This window comes from Pecten maximus, chromosome 8 (genome assembly GCF_902652985.1).
Source record: "Pecten maximus chromosome 8, xPecMax1.1, whole genome shotgun sequence".
Lineage (NCBI taxonomy): Eukaryota > Metazoa > Mollusca > Bivalvia > Pectinida > Pectinidae > Pecten > Pecten maximus.
The window spans coordinates 25782577-25803056 of record NC_047022.1 but is presented as its reverse complement, the minus strand read 5'-3'; the positions used below and the strand labels follow the sequence as shown (position 1 = coordinate 25803056).

Genomic DNA, 20480 nt, shown 5'->3' with positions numbered 1-20480 from the left:
TTAATGATGCTCCTCTCTAAGCATTGGTAATATACAATTAAATACATTTAAATTCTGTATTAGTTCGTGAAAGCATGACACCAAAATAGAACGACTGATCTTCAAATATGGTCGAAATACCAAGTGGATAAAGTGTCGAGCAAATTCCCCACGTACCACGATACTAGGCTTCTATTTATAAATGTACTATTGTGTGATAACGTGTCCTAATTCAACTCCTCTGATGTATTGAGATGTGGGAAACGGTACCAACGGACTGTATTTCATCAGGCATACTAATATGTAGAAAAGTTCATTATTCCCGGGATGCCATTTAGTATACGAAATATTATGGTCCGTATAAACGAAACACATATTGACATATATGTGCATCCATATACGTGTATAATAAAGAAAAGACTGTTTACAAAAAAACTCCTTCAATTGTTAAACAAGTGATCCACGCTCTCTCATTCTTATAAGAGGTCCATTCTCGGGAATCTGATGAAGATCCAGTTGTATTAAGGTCACACGTGCCAGAAACAATCATTTATTAATATCAATGAGTGGAACTTTTAGTAAAGATCTCTTAACCAGTTGGAAACAATGGAGATTAACACACCAACCCATCTATCATTATTACCACTTCAGGTTTTGTTTTATTAAATGTTACAAACAAACAAAACAAAACGCAAAATTTCACGTGTCATTTTAATGAAGAAACTCTTTTCGGATAATTTGATTTAAATTATAATGTTAAGATAAACGTATAGAATTACAACTTAGTTTGTCAAATGGTAAGAACAACTCAGTTGGAGACCAACAAATATACAGATATCGCTTTATATGGTAAGCCATTTCTTCATGAAGCAATGGTGATCCTGTATTTAACCAAATTATATAATATATCTTATTTAAGATTTATGAGATATATCTTTTATAAGACATCTCATTAAAGACACAATATATCTCAAACTTTTCTTTATGATAAAGATGTTTTATAAAGAAAATTATATAGGATATCTGATAAATTATATAAGATATTTTATAAAGTATATAAGATATCTCAATTATTATTTAAGATGTCATATCTTTTATAAGATAAAAATATGTAAGGTATGTTATAGCTTCATGCATAAAAATAACTCGGCTTTTCAAATCTTTGCTATTTAATAATTTGATAATTTAGTAAATGTGTGGACATACCCTCACACTTATAAATATGTGGATATACCCTCAAACTTGTAAATGAATGGATATAACCTCACACCGGTAAATATATGGATATATCCTCACACCGTTAAATGTGGATATATCCTCACACCGTTAAATGTGTGTATATACCCTCACACCGGTAAATATGTGGATATACGCTCACTCCGTTAAATGTGTGTATATACCCTCACACCGTTAAATGTGTGTATATACCCTCACACCGTTAAATGTGTGTATATACCCTCCCAGTTGTAAATATGTGTATACCCTCACACTTATAAATATGTGGATATACCCTCACACCGTTAAATATGTATATATACCATAACACTTATAAATATGTATATACCCTCACAACGGTAAATGTGTGGACATACCCTCACATTTATAAATATGTGGATATACCCTCACATCGTTAAATATGTGTATGCCCTCATAACGGTAAATGTGTGGACATACCCTTATACTTGTAAATATGTGGATATACCCTCAAACTTGTAAATGTATGGATATACCCTCACACCGGTAAATATGTGGATATACGCTCACTCCGTTAAATGTGTGTATATACCCTAACACCGGTAAATATGGATATATCCTCACACCGGTAAATATGTATATACCCTCACACCGTTAAATGTGTGTATATACCCTCAAATGTGTGTATATACCCTCACAGTTGTAAATATGTGTATACCCTCACATTTATAAATATGTGGATATACCCTCACATCGTTAAATATGTGTATGCCCTCATAACGGTAAATGTGTGGACATACCCTTATACTTGTAAATATGTGGATATAACCTCAAACTTGTAAATGTATGGATATACCCTCACACCGGTAAATATGTGGATATACGCTCACTCCGTTAAATGTGTGTATATACCCTAACACCGGTAAATATGGATATATCCTCACACCGGTAAATATGTATATACCCTCACACCGTTAAATGTGTGTATATACCCTCACACCGTTAAATGTTTGTACATACCCTCACACCGTTAAATGTGTGTATATACCCTCACACCGTTAAATGTGTGTATATACCCTCACAGTTGTAAATATGTGTATACCCTCACACTTATAAATATGTGGATATACCCTCACACCGTTAAATGTGGATATATCCTCACACCGTTAAATGTGGATATACCCTCACACCGTTAAATGTGTGTATATACCCTCACACCGGTAAATGTGTAGATATATCCTCACACCGGTTAATTTGTGGATATATCCTCAAACTGGTTAATTTGTGGATATACCCTCACACCGGTTAATTTGTGGATATATCCTCAAACTGGTTAATTTGTGGATATACCCTAACACCGGTTAATTTGTGGATATATCCTCAAACTGGTTAATTTGTGGATATACCCTCACACCGGTTAATTTGTGGATATACCCTCACACCGGTAAATTTGTGGACATACCCTCACACCGGTTAATTTGTGGATATACCCTCACACCGGTTAATTTGTGGATATATCCTCAAACTGGTAAATTTGTGGATATACCCTCACACTGTTTAATTTGTTGACATATCCTCACACCGGTTAATTTGTGGATATACCCTAACACCGGCTAATTTGTTGACATATCCTCACACCGGTTAATTTGTGGATATACCCTCACACCGGTTAATTTGTGGATATACCCTCACACCGGTTAATTTGTGGATACACCCTTACACCGGCTAATTTGTTGACATATCCTCACACCGGTTAATTTGTAGATATACCCTCACACCGGTTAATTTGTAGATATACCCTCACACCGGTTAATTTGTGGATATACACTCACACCGGTTAATTTGTGGATATACCCTTACACCGGTTAATTTGTGGATATATCCTCAAACCGGTTAATTTGTGGATATACCCTTACACCGGCTAATTTGTTGACATATCCTCACACCGGTTAATTTGTGGATATACCCTCACACCGGTTAATTTGTGGATATACCCTCACACCGGTTAATTTGTGGATATACCCTCACACCGGTTAATTTGTGGATACACCCTCACACCGGTTAATTTGTGGATATACCCTTACACCGGCTAATTTGTTGACATATCCTCACATCTGTGAATGTGTGTATATACACTCACAACGGTTAATTTGTGGATACACCCTTACACCGGCTAATTTGTTGACATATCCTCACACCGGTTAATTTGTGGATATACACTCACACCGGTTAATTTGTGGATATACCCTTACACCGGTTAATTTGTGGATATATCCTCACACCGGTTAATTTGTGGATATACACTCACACCGGTTAATTTGTGGATATACACTCACACCGGTTAATTTGTGGATATACCCTTACACCGGCTAATTTGTTGACATATCCTCACACCGGTTAATTTGTGGATATACACTCACACCGGTTAATTTGTGGATATACCCTTACACCGGTTAATTTGTGGATATATCCTCACACCGGTTAATTTGTGGATATACACTCACACCGGTTAATTTGTGGATATACACTCACACCGGTTAATTTGTGGATATACCCTTACACCGGTTAATTTGTGGATATACCCTTACACCGGTTAATTTGTGGATATACCGTCACACCGGTTAATTTGTGGATATACCCTCACACCGGTTAATTTGTGGATATACCCTTACACCGGCTAATTTGTTGACATACCCTCACACCGGTTAATTTGTGGATATACACTCACACCGGTTAATTTGTGGATATACCCTTACACCGGTTAATTTGTGGATATATCCTCAAACCGGTTAATTTGTGGATATACCCTTACACCGGCTAATTTGTTGACATATCCTCACACCGGTTAATTTGTGGATATACCCTCACACCGGTTAATTTGTGGATATACCCTCACACCGGTTAATTTGTGGATATACCCTCACATCGGTTAATTTGTGGATATACCCTTACACCGGCTAATTTGTTGACATATCCTCACACCGGTTAATTTGTAGATATACCCTCACACCGGTTAATTTGTGGATATACCCTCACACCGGTTAATTTGTGGATATACACTCACACCGGTTAATTTGTGGATATACCCTTACACCGGTTAATTTGTGGATATATCCTCAAACCGGTTAATTTGTGGATATACCCTTACACCGGCTAATTTGTTGACATATCCTCACACCGGTTAATTTGTGGATATACCCTCACACCGGTTAATTTGTGGATACACCCTCACACCGCGGTTAATTTGTTGACATATCCTCACATCTGTGAATGTGTGTATATACACTCACAACGGTTAATTTGCAGATAAACATGGCCATGATAAATGTAGGAGTTCCATAATAAATGATAGATTTCAGTTCTGTATCACACTTTGATTAATAATAATATAAACATGTAAAATGTAAGCTCTTTCTCAAAGGGAAGAGTCTACTTTTAAAATAATTGGATTTCGAACAATCAGACACTTGTGGATATTAAAACATTGTAAACAATCATACTGTAAACACCGGTAAATATGTGGATATACCCTAACACCGGTAAATATATGGATATACCCTCACACCTGTAAATATATAGATACACCCTAACACCTGTAAATATATGGTATACCCTAACACCGGTAAATATGTGGATATACCTCATACCAGTGATTGCGTGGAAACATCCCTACATCGGTGAATGTGTTGATACACCTTCACATGGATTAATATGTGGACATACCCTCACAATGGTAAATGTTTGGATACATCCTCATTTATCTTCAGGCACGTGTTTAAGGACTTATTTATCTTTAGGTAAGTGTATAATGCCTTATTCATCCTCATGGAACGTGTATAATGACTTATTTATCTTCAGACACGTGTATAATGACTTATTTATCTTCAGGCACGTGTATAATGATTTATTTATTTTCATGCACGTCTATAATGACTTATTTATCTTCAGACACGTATATAATGACTTATTTATCTTCAGACACGTGTATAATGACTTATTTATCTTCAGACACGTGTATAATGACTTATTTATCTTCAGACACGTGTATAATGACTTATTCATCCTCATGGAACGTGTATAATGACTTGTTCATCTTCAAAGTAGGTGTATAGTGACGTATTTATCTTCAAGCACGTGTATGATGACTTACTTATCTTCAGGCACGTGTATAATGATTTATTTATTTTCATGCACGTCTATAATGACTTATTTATCTTCAGGCTTGTGTATAATGACTTATTTATCTCCAGGCACGTGTATAATGAATTATTTATCTTCAGGCACGTCTATAATGACTTATTTATCTTCAGGCACGTCTATAATGACTTATTTATCTCCAGGCACGTCTATAATGACTTATTTATCTTCAGGCACGTCTATAATGACTTATTTATCTTCAGACACGTCTATAATGACTTATTCATCTTCAGGCACGTCTATAATGACTTATTTATCTTCAGGCTTGTGTATAATGACTTATTTATCTTCACGGTACGTGCATAATAAGCATTTTGAGACTGAGATTAGAGAGTATTGCTAAAGCAATATATGCCCTTACCGGCCCCGCTTAAATAGTAACAGTGACTTTGACCTTGACCCCAAAACCCTGAAAGTCGAACTTGATCTGTACATACCAACTTTCAGTGCGGAAAACTGACAGGACAGACGCGGAGGAAACATACATGTATAAGTCCACCCGGTTTCACCGACAGGGGACTAATAACTCATTCATCCTCACGGTACGTGTATTATGACTTATTTATCTTCAGGTACGTGTATAATGACTGAAAGAGGACACAGGTAACATACACAATTTAGCTGTATTCCATTAATGATGCATAAATAAGAAAGAGTAAGCGATACACCAAATCTACAAAAAGCAACGGAATTCTTAATAAACTTTTAGGAAGAATTCAACAAACAAGAAAACGAGGATGTGGAATGATTGACAGTTGAATGTAAAATATTTCGGCGAGTTTGACAAGTATAGATTTTTTTCTCGTTCTCGAGTACGAATGAAATAGTTATACATAATTCAATGCTGTTATTGGAAATTACACCTCAGCTTGACAAGACGCAAGCAGTGACAATGGTTTTAATCAAGGAAATAATTTGTGATATTTGCCTAGTAAAATGTACAGCATAAAAAGTGCCCAACACCAAAATGATATATATAAATATTCAATGAAAAATATTAATGAAACTGAGGATCTGACTCTTTAATGCTATGTATAGATACACGTGTATCTATATCTATACACGTGTATCTATATCTATACACGTGTATCTATATCTATACACGTTTATCTATACATGTATACGCCGATCCAACACTCGAAACAGTTGTAAGACACTTCAGTAGCAAATTCGATCACGGTGTGTATAGATATGTATGCTGATCTAACCTACAGCGATAAATAAAAAACATCACTTTATGGTTAGGCATAGGTTATACATTAAGCTGATTCACCTCACAGAATGTGTCATTTAGAGTAGGGTATAAAATACATACAAAAATAATTTGTAGTTTATCTAGTACTCGGAGGAGAGAACGGAACAAACGTATCTAATACAATACTACAATAATCTGTACAAAACGGCGTCTGTAGCTGATTAAACAAACCGCATAAAGCTACGTATGGTAACCAACCGTGTACTGATTATATATTATATACAAATTCACTGATATGCATACAAATTCACTGATATGTATATAAATTCACTGATACGTAAGCAAATTCACTGATATGTATACAAATTCACTGATATGTATACAAATTCACTGATATGTTTACAAATTCACTGATACGTAAACAAATTCACTGATACGTAAACAAATTCACTGATATGTTTACAGATTCACTGATATGTTTACAAGTTCACTGATACGTAAACAAATTCACTGATATGTATACAAATTCACTGATATGTGTACAAATTCACTGATACGTAAACAAATTCACTGATACGTATACAAATTCACTGATATGTATACAAATTCACTGATACGTAAACAAATTCACTGATATGTATACAAATTCACTGATACGTAAACAAATTCACTGATATGTATACAAATTCACTGATACATATATAAATCCACCGATACACTTACAAATTCACTGACACATATACGAATTCACAGATATGTATAAATACAAATTTACTGATATATATACAAATTCACTCATACATATATAGAGGATCTGTCATGAGTTTCCCTTCATATTAGATTTATGATACGAGTTTTGAATTTTTTATTTTTGCGAGCCTCTGGCGAGCAAAAATAAAAAATTCTAAACGAGTATCATAAATCTAATATGAAGGGAAACGAATGACAGATTCTTTTTATCATATGACGTTTTCTTTCATCGTTCCCCATCAAAAACTGATTTTCTCTTTTGCCTTGAATCGTCACATCTCAACCAAATCACCCGAACCTTCGAAGTAGGTCAATTATACCGACGAGAGAAGAAATAGTTCTAACACAACTGACTCTTGAAAAGGATTCATTTTATTAAATACACGTCTCAAAACAAAATTTCAGCATTTTTTCATTTAATCTATAATAGATAAATTGTCCTTGGTGTTTGAAACAATGAGGAAAATATTTTAGTTTGAAAGTCCATGAGCGACTGTTTTTGATGTGACGAAGCCGTGACGTCACTTGGCGCGATAATGGAGGCTTCGTTGTACAAATGTCTATTCGCTGTCGCTGTCGTACAGAACCATTGTACGGCGCCTTTTCACTGCTTTGTGTTTATCCTCGTCATCGCGGGAGTTTATAGAGATGTGAAATGTTCCACCGTGAATATTCCCACTGAACATTGTGTTCAGACTGCCGTGAAAAGCGACTTTGGATGCCGATTTGTTGGCAGTGTTGTTTGTTTTGACATTACACGTGTTTGTCGACGACAGTGTCAGCATGTTATTCTGAGTAACCGTTGAAGGCAAGTTGTAACAAACTACATTGCCGTTTTTCATGAGGATTTTATTAAATAATATTATTATTTGTTTATTTGAAAAGAATCTAGACTAGATATGTCTCATCGGACAACGCAACCGCAATTTTCTATCGGAGTTGAAATATGTTACTAGGGGTCATAAAATAGATGTTTGCCAGGCCTAATTTAACATCTTATAGTATAAATATAATTAAAAAACTTAGGATGTTTACATCTTGGATTTTATCTTTGATTGTACAATATGTTATGTTAATAGACCAATTTGTCGTTCAGTTGATTTTTTTTCAAAGTTTACAAGCACTAGTGGCCATTTTTACGAGTCGTAGTAAAAAGAAGTAGGTCGTTCCCACGCGTATGAATACAGTTCTCACGGAACCAGCCAATCAGCGTAGCGAAAGGTGTTATTACACTAGTGCCATAAAGAAAATTTACGTGATGGGTTTATGACACCGTATATAACGGTAGTCATATGATAAATATATTTCTACCACAATACGCTGTGTTATTCCACTCTCAAGACATTGTATAAATATGCCGACTGTTGGATATATATTTGTTATATATGACCTTCCGGTCTTTTGATTGGTAAGGAATTCGAACTTTGATCCGAGCTGCAATTGTTATTGACGTCATCAATAATCGAATGACACACTTACACAGCCAATGTTTCTTCACAAAAATTTCACGTGAAATTCACTTTTTTACCGCTTTTCACGTGAATTTCACGTGAAATTCACGTGAAATTCACGTGAAATTCACGTGAAGACATATTGCCTGTGTAGAGCAGATGAATAGGGGCGGGTAACTAACAGTACAATGGTATGGTTTAAACTACACCATTTTAGCTTATCCGTTAACTGAATGATATTCTTGACAAACTTCGCCTGTATATATGTACATATACCTGTATACATTCTACACCACAGAAATTAAACAATGGTAGTTTTAAACATTACTGGTGTTAGTTATTACACAATGGTAATTTTAAGACATTACTGATGTTTAATATTACACAATAGTACTTTTAACATATTACTAATGTTAGCTAATACCCAATAGTAGTTTTAACACATAACTGGTGTAAGTTATTACACAAAGTGGTTTGAACACATTACTGTTGAAAGGTATTATATAATGGTAGTTTTAACACATTACTGGTGTAAAGTATTATACAATAGTAGTTTTAACACATTACTGGTGTAAAGTATTAAACAATATTAGTTTTAACACATTACTGGTGTAAAGTATTATACAATGGAAGTTTTAACACATTACTGGTGTAAAGTATTATACAATAGTAGTTTTAACACATTACTGGTGTAAAGTATTATACAATAGTAGTTTTAACACATTACTGGTGTAAAGTATTATACAATAGTAGTTTTAACACATTACTGTTGTAAAGTATTATACAATAGTAGTTTTAACACATTACTGGTGTAAAGTATTATACAATAGTAGTTTTAACACATTACTGTTGTAAAGTATTATACAATGGAAGTTTTAACACATTACTGGTGTAAAGTATTATACAATGGAAGTTTTAACACATTACTGTTGTAAAGTATTATACAATGGAAGTTTTAACACATTACTGGTGTAAAGTATTAAACAATATTAGTTTTAACACATTACTGGTGTAAAGTATTATACAATAGTAGTTTTAACACATTACTGGTGTAAAGTATTATACAATAGTAGTTTTAACACATTACTGTTGTAAAGTATTATACAATGGAAGTTTAAACACATTACTGGTGTAAAGTATTATACAATAGTAGTTTTAACACATTACTGTTGTAAAGTATTATACAATAGTAGTTTTAACACATTACTGGTGTAAAGTATTATACAATAGTAGTTATAACACATTACTGGTGTAAAGTATTATACAATAGTAGTTATAACACATTACTGGTGTAAAGTATTATACAATGGAAGTTTTAACACATTACTGGTGTAAAGTATTATACAATAGTAGTTTTAACACATTACTGGTGTAAAGTATTATACAATGGAAGTTTTAACACATTAATGGTGTAAAGTATTATACAATGGAAGTTTTAACACATTAATGGTGTAAAGTATTATACAATGGAAGTTTTAACACATTACTGGTGTAAAGTATTATACAATGGAAGTTTTAACACATTACTGGTGTAAAGTATTATACAATATTAGTTTTAACACATTACCGGTGTAAAGTATTAAACAATATTAGTTTTAACACATTACTGGTGTAAAGTATTAAACAATATTAGTTTTAACACATTACTGGTGTAAAGTATTAAACAATATTAGTTATAACACATTACTGATGTAAAGTATTAAACAATATTAGTTATAACACATTACTGGTGTTAGGTATTATACAATGGTAGTTTTAACACAGGTGTATAATGACTTATTCATCTTCAAAGTACGTGTATAGTGACGTATTTATGATCAAGGCACGTGTATAATGAGTTATTCATCCTCATTGAAATGTATAAATTTTTTCCTAAGCCTCTTTTCTCCACATATACCTGTATACATAATACCAGGCATCTGCATCGTATTTTCTATACCACAGAAATTATACAATGGTAGTTTTAACACACTAATGGTGTATAGTATTACACAAAGGTAGTTTTAACACATTATTGGTGTAAGGTATTACCGAGTAATGATATATTGTCGGTAATAGAATACCCGACGGCTATGTTAGTATTAAAAGCTGTCTTACATTAACGTTAAACATTAATTTCCAGAATGTTGAAAATGTTTAGCTACGCAGCACACGTGTTGTTGATATGTTGATTCATTGCAGCATCTTATACATAAGAGGTTAATCTAACCTTACTGTTTCGTATCTTAACGCATCCACGCCAATAACGTTACTTTCTCAAACAAAACTACCATGGGTTTTATCAAGATGTCCATAACATGTGCTACTCCCATCGAAAAATTCCAGACACAACCAACAAATATGTTTTCTACATGACAAACATGCCACATGGTTACATCCACCGTTCTTTTCTATAGGCATGGCACAGTTCGGACATCTTTTTCGGTTGGCTTTGTTCTTAGCGATCCATCTTCTCATGGTCGGGTCTTCGTCTTTTTCTACTTTGAACATGGTACATGTGATACCATCATGGAACTGTACATGGCAGCTTGTGCAGATCTTGATGTCACATTCTGGACAGATGAATGATCTCCCAGTCTCCGTTACTCTATATACAACAGGGCAGTCAGGTGTTACACAAAAGCGGAAGTCTTTCTTATTTCCTTGAATAAACCTACTAACTGATGAATCGGTTAATTCAGTAATTTTGACGAAACCCATTTTGGACAGGTTACAGATGTCATGCCAGGTAAACGGTGTGGTACAGTTTTCCCCTTCACACTTCAACGGAAAGTTTCGATTGGTAATGGACATTTTGACCTGTACCTGAAGGCAATCCTTACAATAAGGATGGCCACAGCATTCCACACGATATAAATCCTTTTGTTGGATAGGGCAATAACACGTGACACATTCTGGTTCGTCATCTTTTTTCAGTCCATCTGGGGACAATTTTGCAATTATGCCTGTAATCAGTGTTTTCGTCTTGGTCAGAGCATCATCCTCTCCGATCAATGTCAATCTGTGATTTCTTAGATCCACACGAACAGCCACTAAGCCTGTCTCCTGACACAATCTAGACAGGTCAATGCCGTATTCCACCAAAATTTCCTTCAACACCCCAGGTGGTCTTCCGTCGCCTTTTAAGTCGATCACTTCTGAACTTCCTGTTGAAAGCCTCACCAGAAACTCATCGATTTTCTGTTTCGCCCTCTGTCGATTTTGTTGCAGACCATGGATGGAGACAGACATCACCCTATTGTCTGTAAGAATGAGAGTTTCTGTTTGATGCATTATCTGCTTCAACTTGTTTCGGCCTTCCCACGTGAATAACGACCTCAATGATGTTGACTCTGCACATTCAATTATTTCACCTTTGATTATATCTTGGAAAGACTTCCTGACCCTCACAAGTGTTTCCACGTCGTCTGTGTTAATATCAACGACTATGTTTTCGTTTCGAAGTGTTTTTATCTTCACCCGAATTCCATCTTCTTCAAAGTCGTTGAAGCATTTTCTGAGTTCTTCGGCACTCTTTTCATAAATTCCTTTTAGAATGTACAGGGAACAATGTAAAACTGGTTTGGCAGAAACAATCTGATTATTCAAGACAAACGAATGATCTATTTCGCTGCATACTCCTTCTCCATCTTCAGGGTTATCAAACGTAACAAATGCAGTAAAGTTGATGTCTGTCTCTCTGACTGGCTTAAACTCCAGTTCGTATGTTCCACCCTCGACATACCTTTCAATTTCAGCACATAATCGTCTTTTAAAAGTGTTAAGCATTTCTTTGCTTTCTTGTTGAACCTTTTCTCTAATAACCGCCACGTCTGTAATATCATTATCGGGATCAAGTTCACAGCTAGTAGCTAGACTTTCCCTCAAAACATCTTCATCAACCATTTTGCTAAGCCCAGCCACAAACACCCTGGAATCATCTGATTGGTTTGCTTTGGAATGTGGACGTCTGATTCTTGCTATCGAATCTCCTATTAGAATTTCATGTTTACGAATGGCATTGTCGGCATCTAAAAAAGAAGCAAACGTAACGAAACCAAATCCCCGAGAAGGTCTGCGACACCACTGCATCCGGACTTTGATTTTCTCGGACTTGTCACTTGACATCCGTATGTTTGGTCGAGCAGAAAGATCTGGGTTCCCTCGCGTTTCTGTGACAGCTTTAACGGCATCTTCAGTTTTGTTGTATGTCACCTGACCCCATAGGGACGGTGCCTTCTTCTTGTGGTGATACATTTTGCACTCCTTAATTTTTCCGAATTTGCTGAAGTGCTGAAATACGTCATCGTATTCCAATTCTTGTTTTTTGTTAACGGCACAGTGAATCATTATAACTTTGAACTCGTCCGGCATAAACAAAGTCTTCGTACATCCTCCAGCCTCCAGCACTGCCCTTACGGATCGACCAGCAGACTTTACACCAAGGCTCTCTTCTCTCTCCTCTGCAAGGAATTCGTCTTTGATAGTCTTGAGCACGTTTTCTAACGAACCTTCCAGAATGTCTTTATTAGCCGATTTTGAGAATATCTTCAGCTCGCCTTGATCACGGTCTGCCTCTACAACAACAAGAGATCCGTTACATTTTTGTACTAATTCATCTTCAAACATTCGGAGGTATGTATACCTTGGTCCAACGAATTCCCGGAGCACTTCTGATCCAACATATTCTCTATGGACAGGTATGATTCGTTTTTCTCTTGCTTCCTCAAGGTCCACATTAAGAAATCCTTTGGCTATTCCTGTTTTCAACATTTCCTCACTGATCGGTGTAATAGTCATCGCGAAGTCCCTTGAAGTCCTCGTCACTTGATCAAAGACAACCCATTCTGGCTGACTTCCTAATGATATCAGAACTGATGATGGATGGACTTCAACTCGCTGGTCTTTCGTGATCAGTACGTAGCCTGCTTTAGGATGACCGAGGTAGTGACTGATATTCTCTCGGAACACCTTCAAGAGAGGTTGGATCAGCAAAGAGTCGACCCTCTCTGGATCGGCAAACTTGAATGGAACGTTCACTTTCATTTCTTTTTTAAGAGTAGTGAGGATTTCATTCACGGTATCTCGCATTCCTTTAATTGCTTTGCCGTTGACTGAATTTCGGAAACACCATTTTCCTTTGGCTTTCTCCGGCTGTTTGGTCCACTCCCTGAAGACATTCAAATTTGTCAACATATCTCCACCAGTATGACAAAATGGAATCTTTCTTAGATCAGAAAGTTCTTTTTCCTCCTGGGTACCAGCTCGGAAAAATATTGATGATCCACTGCAAGCTGCTGCAATTACCATTCCTTCAAGACCAGCTCCGATTTCCAATGAGTCATGAATAAATATGCCTAGTTTTGGATCCAGGGGAAGCTTTGAAATCCATTTTCCGAGATCTGTGATTTTTCCCTCTGAAACCGCACCAAGATTCTCCAAAGTCTCCACTGCACTCTCCATTGACTCGGTAGATGGTGCCATTACAAAATCAAACTCCAGAGGATCAATGTTAAGTTCCATAAGCTTCAACATTGCCTGGCCAAGATTCACTCGTAGAATCTCTGGAACCATGTTGGTTTCCATTTTGTCATATTCCTCTTCTGTGTACAGTCTGTAACAAGTTCCTGGTCCTGTTCTTCCTGCGCGACCTTTTCGCTGATTGGCTGAGCTTTTCGTTACCGTTGTGACGTTTAACGTGTTAAGTTTACGCTTTGCATCATACTTCATTTCTTTCACCAAGCCTGTGTCAATAACATACCTTACCCCAGGAATGGTAACCGAAGTCTCGGCACTGTTTGTAGCAAACACGATTTTGCGCTTACCTCCTGAAAGTGAGTCAAACACCTTCCTTTGCTCGTCGGCCTGCAGTTTTCCGTGTAGCTGTAAACAAACAAAATCCTGAGTTCTACTTGCGGTGTAATCCCTGAATTTTTTGCAACATGTTTCTGACTCTTGAGGCGAAGTAACAAATACGAGGATATCTCCTTGAGGTTGTTGGTAGTGAACATCTATTGCTTTCTTGACACATTCTTCAATGTGATTTGAAAACGATTCTTTACCAGAACCAATATCTTTCCAGATTACCTCTACTGGAAACATCCTTCCCGACACAGATAGTACTGGGCAGTGGCCGAAGTACTGAATAAAGACCTCAGGGTCAATTGTAGCGGATGTGACCACAACACGAAGGTCGGTACGCACGTCAAGGCAGCTTTTGATCATACCGAGTAGCAGATCAGTGTATATACTTCGCTCGTGTGCTTCATCAATGATGATACAAGAAAATGAAGAAAGCTTCTTGTCCTTCAAACATTCCTGTAATAGAACATGATCCGTCATAAATAATACCTTTGTAAGTGCCGTCTTTCTCTCTTGCATTCCAACCTTGTATCCAATAATTTGTCCGACAGTTGAAGCCATTTCACGAGCCACGTATGAAGCAACACTGATGGCGGCGATTTTACGCGGTTGAGTACAGGCGATCATCCCTTTGTTGGCATGGCCGCTTTGATAGAGATACTGGGCCATCTGTGTGCTCTTTTCCTGATCCAGTGTCCCCAATGATCACCGACACCTGATTGTTCTTCACAATATCAAGGATATCCGACCTTCTGGCGTACATCGGTAAGGCTTTATCAAGTCTGTTATATTCCACGCCGAATGCCTTCACAATTTCAATTGCGGGTTTTTCAAATACGGGGGAGTCTTTCAGATCAAGAAATTTTTGGTGAGCCGACACGATAAAGTTTTGAAATTCTGTTTTTTGAAGATCCATTTCTTCTAACTTATCTTTCAATGCTCGTCGTTCTAGATCCACCACGAAGTATTCATCTAATGACAGAAATTTATCTTTTGACTTCTTGAATTTTTTCAGCTTTTCTGACACATCTTCCATCTTTGCTGTATGCTTTGATAAAGACAAAGATGCCTTTCTTGTCATTTCAAGTACATATCTATTGAGAATAGCTTCGTTTTCTTTTGCTGTTGACAAAGTAGTCTGGCAAGCGTCTTTAAATGAATATAAACAACAAACTTTTGTGTCACATTTCCCGTTACTTTTCTTAAGCTCGGCTTCAAGGCGTTGAGCAGCGCGTCGACTTGGGCACTGTAGATTGACGATAGTGTTTCCTGTTTGTGTATCGACAGTTTGGCCTGTATAAGTAAATTCCATCCGGTGTTGTAGACGCTGTTTAATGTAGCCAAGCATGTTCATGTCTTTCTCCTTAATGGTTTCTGCTAGTTTCACATACAATGTTGTAATCTTTGATTTCGATCCACTATTCGTTGCGCTCTTTGAATCCTCTGACCTTTTGCGATCTTGTTTAGGTTCTTTAGATTCTTTGGTTAACTGTGATGATGACTTCAGTTTCTTTAGCTTTGAAGTTGTTCGTTTTTCCTGGTCTTTATACAAATTTTCTGTAGAGGCGGACGTCTTACTCTTCTTTTTGGCATTTTCATCACATTTCTCATCGAAGGCTCCAAAGCTCGAGACACTAAATTCTTCATCACGTTTATTTACCGATGAGACCTTTTCGTCATTCGCTTCACCAGCAACGTACTTACCATTTCGACTATTCACATAACCAGATCGCCCTGCAGTCAGCTTTCGTGTCCCAAATGTACCTGTAATAGAATGGGACAATAACCAGTATTGGAAGTGCTCATTTTTACTTCAAATGATACATTTAACGTACATTATCGAATGCCGACATACAATTTGAGACAAACTTCAGACATTTATATTATGCCAAAGGTTTAGGGTCGATATAAAGATATCATAGTATATGTCGTGAATAATACCGTAGAGCTGTTTTGTGTAGAGCTCTTCAGTGAAGTTGGTGAAGTGTTGAAATACAGAAGGGGTGTCAGGGAGATCAAAATGGGCACAAAGAAATGTTCTGATATAGAGAGGGAGCAGTAGCCTTGTAATCAGTCAAGTTGGCTGTTATTGGTTGTTGTTTGGTTAATTTGTATAACAAAACAATAGAACTCCAACTACTTACCAGACAATTGCTGTTTTGAGATGGTACTGTCACACTGGTCTGCAACGAGATGTGTGCTGACAGTACTTTTACCACCCGGAACTACAAAATCCTTGTTTTTTGTTGAACCTTTAGAAAGCACAAACACACACAAATCAATGAAATATAAAAACAAAACAAATGGGTTATGATAATTAAAAGGGGAAACCGATGTCGTCGGACTGAAATTGTGTATTATTTGGTGAATTAATGAAATAAATGCGTCAATATATTAAAAGTTGAATCATGAAGTCATTATCTAACCTAGCCCTAGTCTCTAGGCCAAACTAACTAGATCTATACTTTAGGAACAGCAAAAACATTTCACATTGTAGCTAATGAATTTTATCATTAATAAGTGCTTATTGTAACGGGCACCGTTACATATGTCCAGCCGATGACCCCTGCAGTCGTAATAAAGTACTTGATATAGCAATAGTGTTTGTTATGTCATACTATACCAATATAACAAATCTATCAAAATCGGACAATATCGAATGTTTTACCAATCCGAGGCAAGTTTTGTTGAAATCGCCCAACGGTTTTCCAGAAACTCTCTTTTGAGGAACAAAGTGGAAGAAAAAAGAATATAATTATTCAGAAGAAGAAGGAACGGAGCAAAAACAACATGTCTCCTAATTTTGTTTAGGGGACATAGTTATCTAACTATGATGAAACAAAAGACTCGTAAGTGCTCATTTAAGGATGTCCAAGATAACAGAAGCGTGTGTTAACCCTTAAAATTTTATCAGGCGAACTACTTTCGTTCATTTTATTAACAGGACAACAGCTATAGGTATTTTGTCAGTCAGTACGTTCATTTCATAATTATTAACATTTAAAACAGGATATGTTCTCGGTCGTTCGGATTATCCATTTTAATGTCATTTTACATTTACAGTCCCCCCCCCCACTCTTTTACCAATTTGATACTATATATAGATACTATTTTTATCATGCAGTTTTTGCTATAAATTTAATTGATTTTGCAAAATGTTATGTGATTTTAAACAAAATACCGCTCTACAAGAACACACAGATAAATCAATGCTAACTAAGCCAAAAGAAAAAAGAGTTCCACGGAAGTGGATGTGTCGCCTGCCAGAAAGTTGGGTGATTACAGGAGTTATTACATGGAAACGAATTTTCTACTTTTATTAAGAGTAACCTTGACCTTTGATCTTCGGACCTAGAAAGCAATCCCAAGCAAGCAGTTTTGGTAAGGAAAATATGCATTAAGTTTGAGTTTAATAAGCCCGAGGAAACTCGAGTTATCGCACGGTAACACATTTTCTATTTTTAGTAACAGTGACCTTGACCTTTGACCTTCGGACCCGGAAAGCAATCTCAAGCAAGCACTTTTGGAAAGAAAGATCTGGATGAAGTTTGAGTTTGAACGGTCCAAGGAATCTCATCGCACGGAAACCTATGTGCGGACCACGCCGCCGCCGACGCCGACGCCGACATACAGATACCTTTATGTCACCTGCTTTTTGCAGGCGACACAAAAAATCAACGACAATTTTTAAAAAGCTGTCGATACCGAGCACCTTAGTATCATGATGATCCAGATAATAATAAAGGGAATAATTAGAGAAAGGCTTACAAGACCGTCATCAATGGCAAAAAACATCCACGAACTTTAAGTTGCTGCATGTCATCTTAAAACATAACTTGTTTTGCTATGGAAACTAATAATGGTGCCCACCATTGAATTATCTTTATCAGTCACATGAAAGAGTGACATTTTCTCTACTATTCCCTTCTTACCCATCTTCCGCATTTGATGATATGTGAAATCTAAATTACAAACCTAAGAAAGATCTAAGAACTTTCCAAAATGTATCAATAACAAATTCCAACTGTCAAATATCCAAAATGGCTGTCTGTTGGCCTTTTTGTTTTCCAAGTCAGACTAAAAATTGACCGAGCAGCAATAAGGGACATAGTGGAACCAACTAAACAAGGCCGCCAGGCACAACTAAGGGACCAAGGGAGCCGACATGTAAAATATCTCTCCAATACTCTTCAATTATTGTGATTACAAACTTTAATTCTCAAAATTCATGATGACCGCTTGCCGCCCATTTTGTTTTCCCGATCACGTTAAAATTGTATAGCCACGACTAAGGCCCAATTAATGTTATGTAACGTTTATGATATAGTATCACATATTATGTAATGTTTATGATATAGTAGCACATGTTGTTTAACGTTTATGATATAGTATCACATGCTATATAACGTTTATGGTATAGTATCACATGTAATATAACGTTTATGGTATAGTATCACATATTATGTAACGTTTATAGTAAAGTATCACATGTTATATAACGTTTATAATATAGTATCACATGTTATATAACGTTTATGGCATATTATCACATGTTATATAACGTTTATGATATAATATCACAAGATATATAACGTTTATGATATAGTATCACATATGTAATGTTTATAGTATAGTATCACATGTTATACGTGTATAACGTTTATGGTATAGTATCACATGATATAGTTTCACATGTTATATAACGTGTATGATATAGTATCACATGCTATATAACGTTTATGGTATAGTATCACATGTTATATAACGTTTATGGTATAGTATCACATATTATATAACGTGTATGATATAGTATCACATGTTATATAACGTTTATGATATGGTATCACATGTTATATAACGTTTATGATATACATGTAGTATCAGATGTTATATAACGTTTATGATATACAATGAACAAATGTAGTATCACATGTTATATAACGTTTATGATATAGTATCACATGTTATATAACGTTTACGGTATAGTATCACATGTTATATAACGTTTATGATATAGTATCATATGTTATATAACGTTTATAGTATAGTATCACATGTTATGTAACGTTTATGGTATAGTATCACATGATATATAACGTTGATGGCATTGTATCACATATTATATAACGTTTATGATATAGTATCACATGTTATATAATGTTTATGATATATTATCACATGTTATATAACGTTTATGATATAGTATCATATGTTATATAACGTTTATGAAATAATATCAGATGTTATATAACGTTTATGGTATAGTATCACATATTATATAATGTTTATGATATAGTATCACATGTTATATAACGTTTATGGTATAGTATCACATATTATATAATGTTTATGATATAGTATCACATGTTATATAACGTTTATGATATAGTATCAGATGTTATATAACGTTTATGGTATAGTATCACATGTTATATAACGTTTATGATATAGTATCACATATTATGTAATGTTTATGATATAGTATCACATAATGTAACGTTTATGGTATAGTATCAGATGTTATATAACGTTTATGATATAGTATCAGATGTTATATAACGTTTATGGTATAGTATCACATGTTATATAACGTTTATGATATAGTATCACATATTATGTAACGTTTATGATATAGTATCACATAATGTAACGTTTATGGTATAGTATCAGATGTTATATAACGTTTATAGTATAGTATCACATGTTATATAACGTTTACGGTATAGTATCGAAATGTTATATAACGTTTATGGTATAGTATCACATGTTATATAACGTTTATAGTATAGTATCACATGTTATATAACGTTTATGGTATTGTATCACATGTTATATAACGTTTATGGTATAGTATCACACGTTTTATAACGTGT

General features: G+C 35.4%; 1 protein-coding gene across 1 annotated transcript; it reads right to left on the bottom strand.

Annotated features, from left to right (window-relative positions):
- Nucleotides 1-9551: 9551 nt before the first annotated feature.
- On the bottom strand, nucleotides 9552-16852 carry LOC117333696 (ATP-dependent RNA helicase DEAH12, chloroplastic-like). Its single transcript, XM_033893116.1, has 2 exons — nucleotides 16752-16852; nucleotides 9552-16371 (listed from the first exon to the last, which is right to left on the bottom strand). The coding sequence occupies exon 2, from the start codon at nucleotides 15274-15276 to the stop codon at nucleotides 11023-11025; it is 4254 nt and encodes a 1417-aa protein (XP_033749007.1). The 5' UTR covers nucleotides 15277-16371; nucleotides 16752-16852; the 3' UTR covers nucleotides 9552-11022.
- Between the last annotated feature and the right edge of the window lie 3628 nt (nucleotides 16853-20480).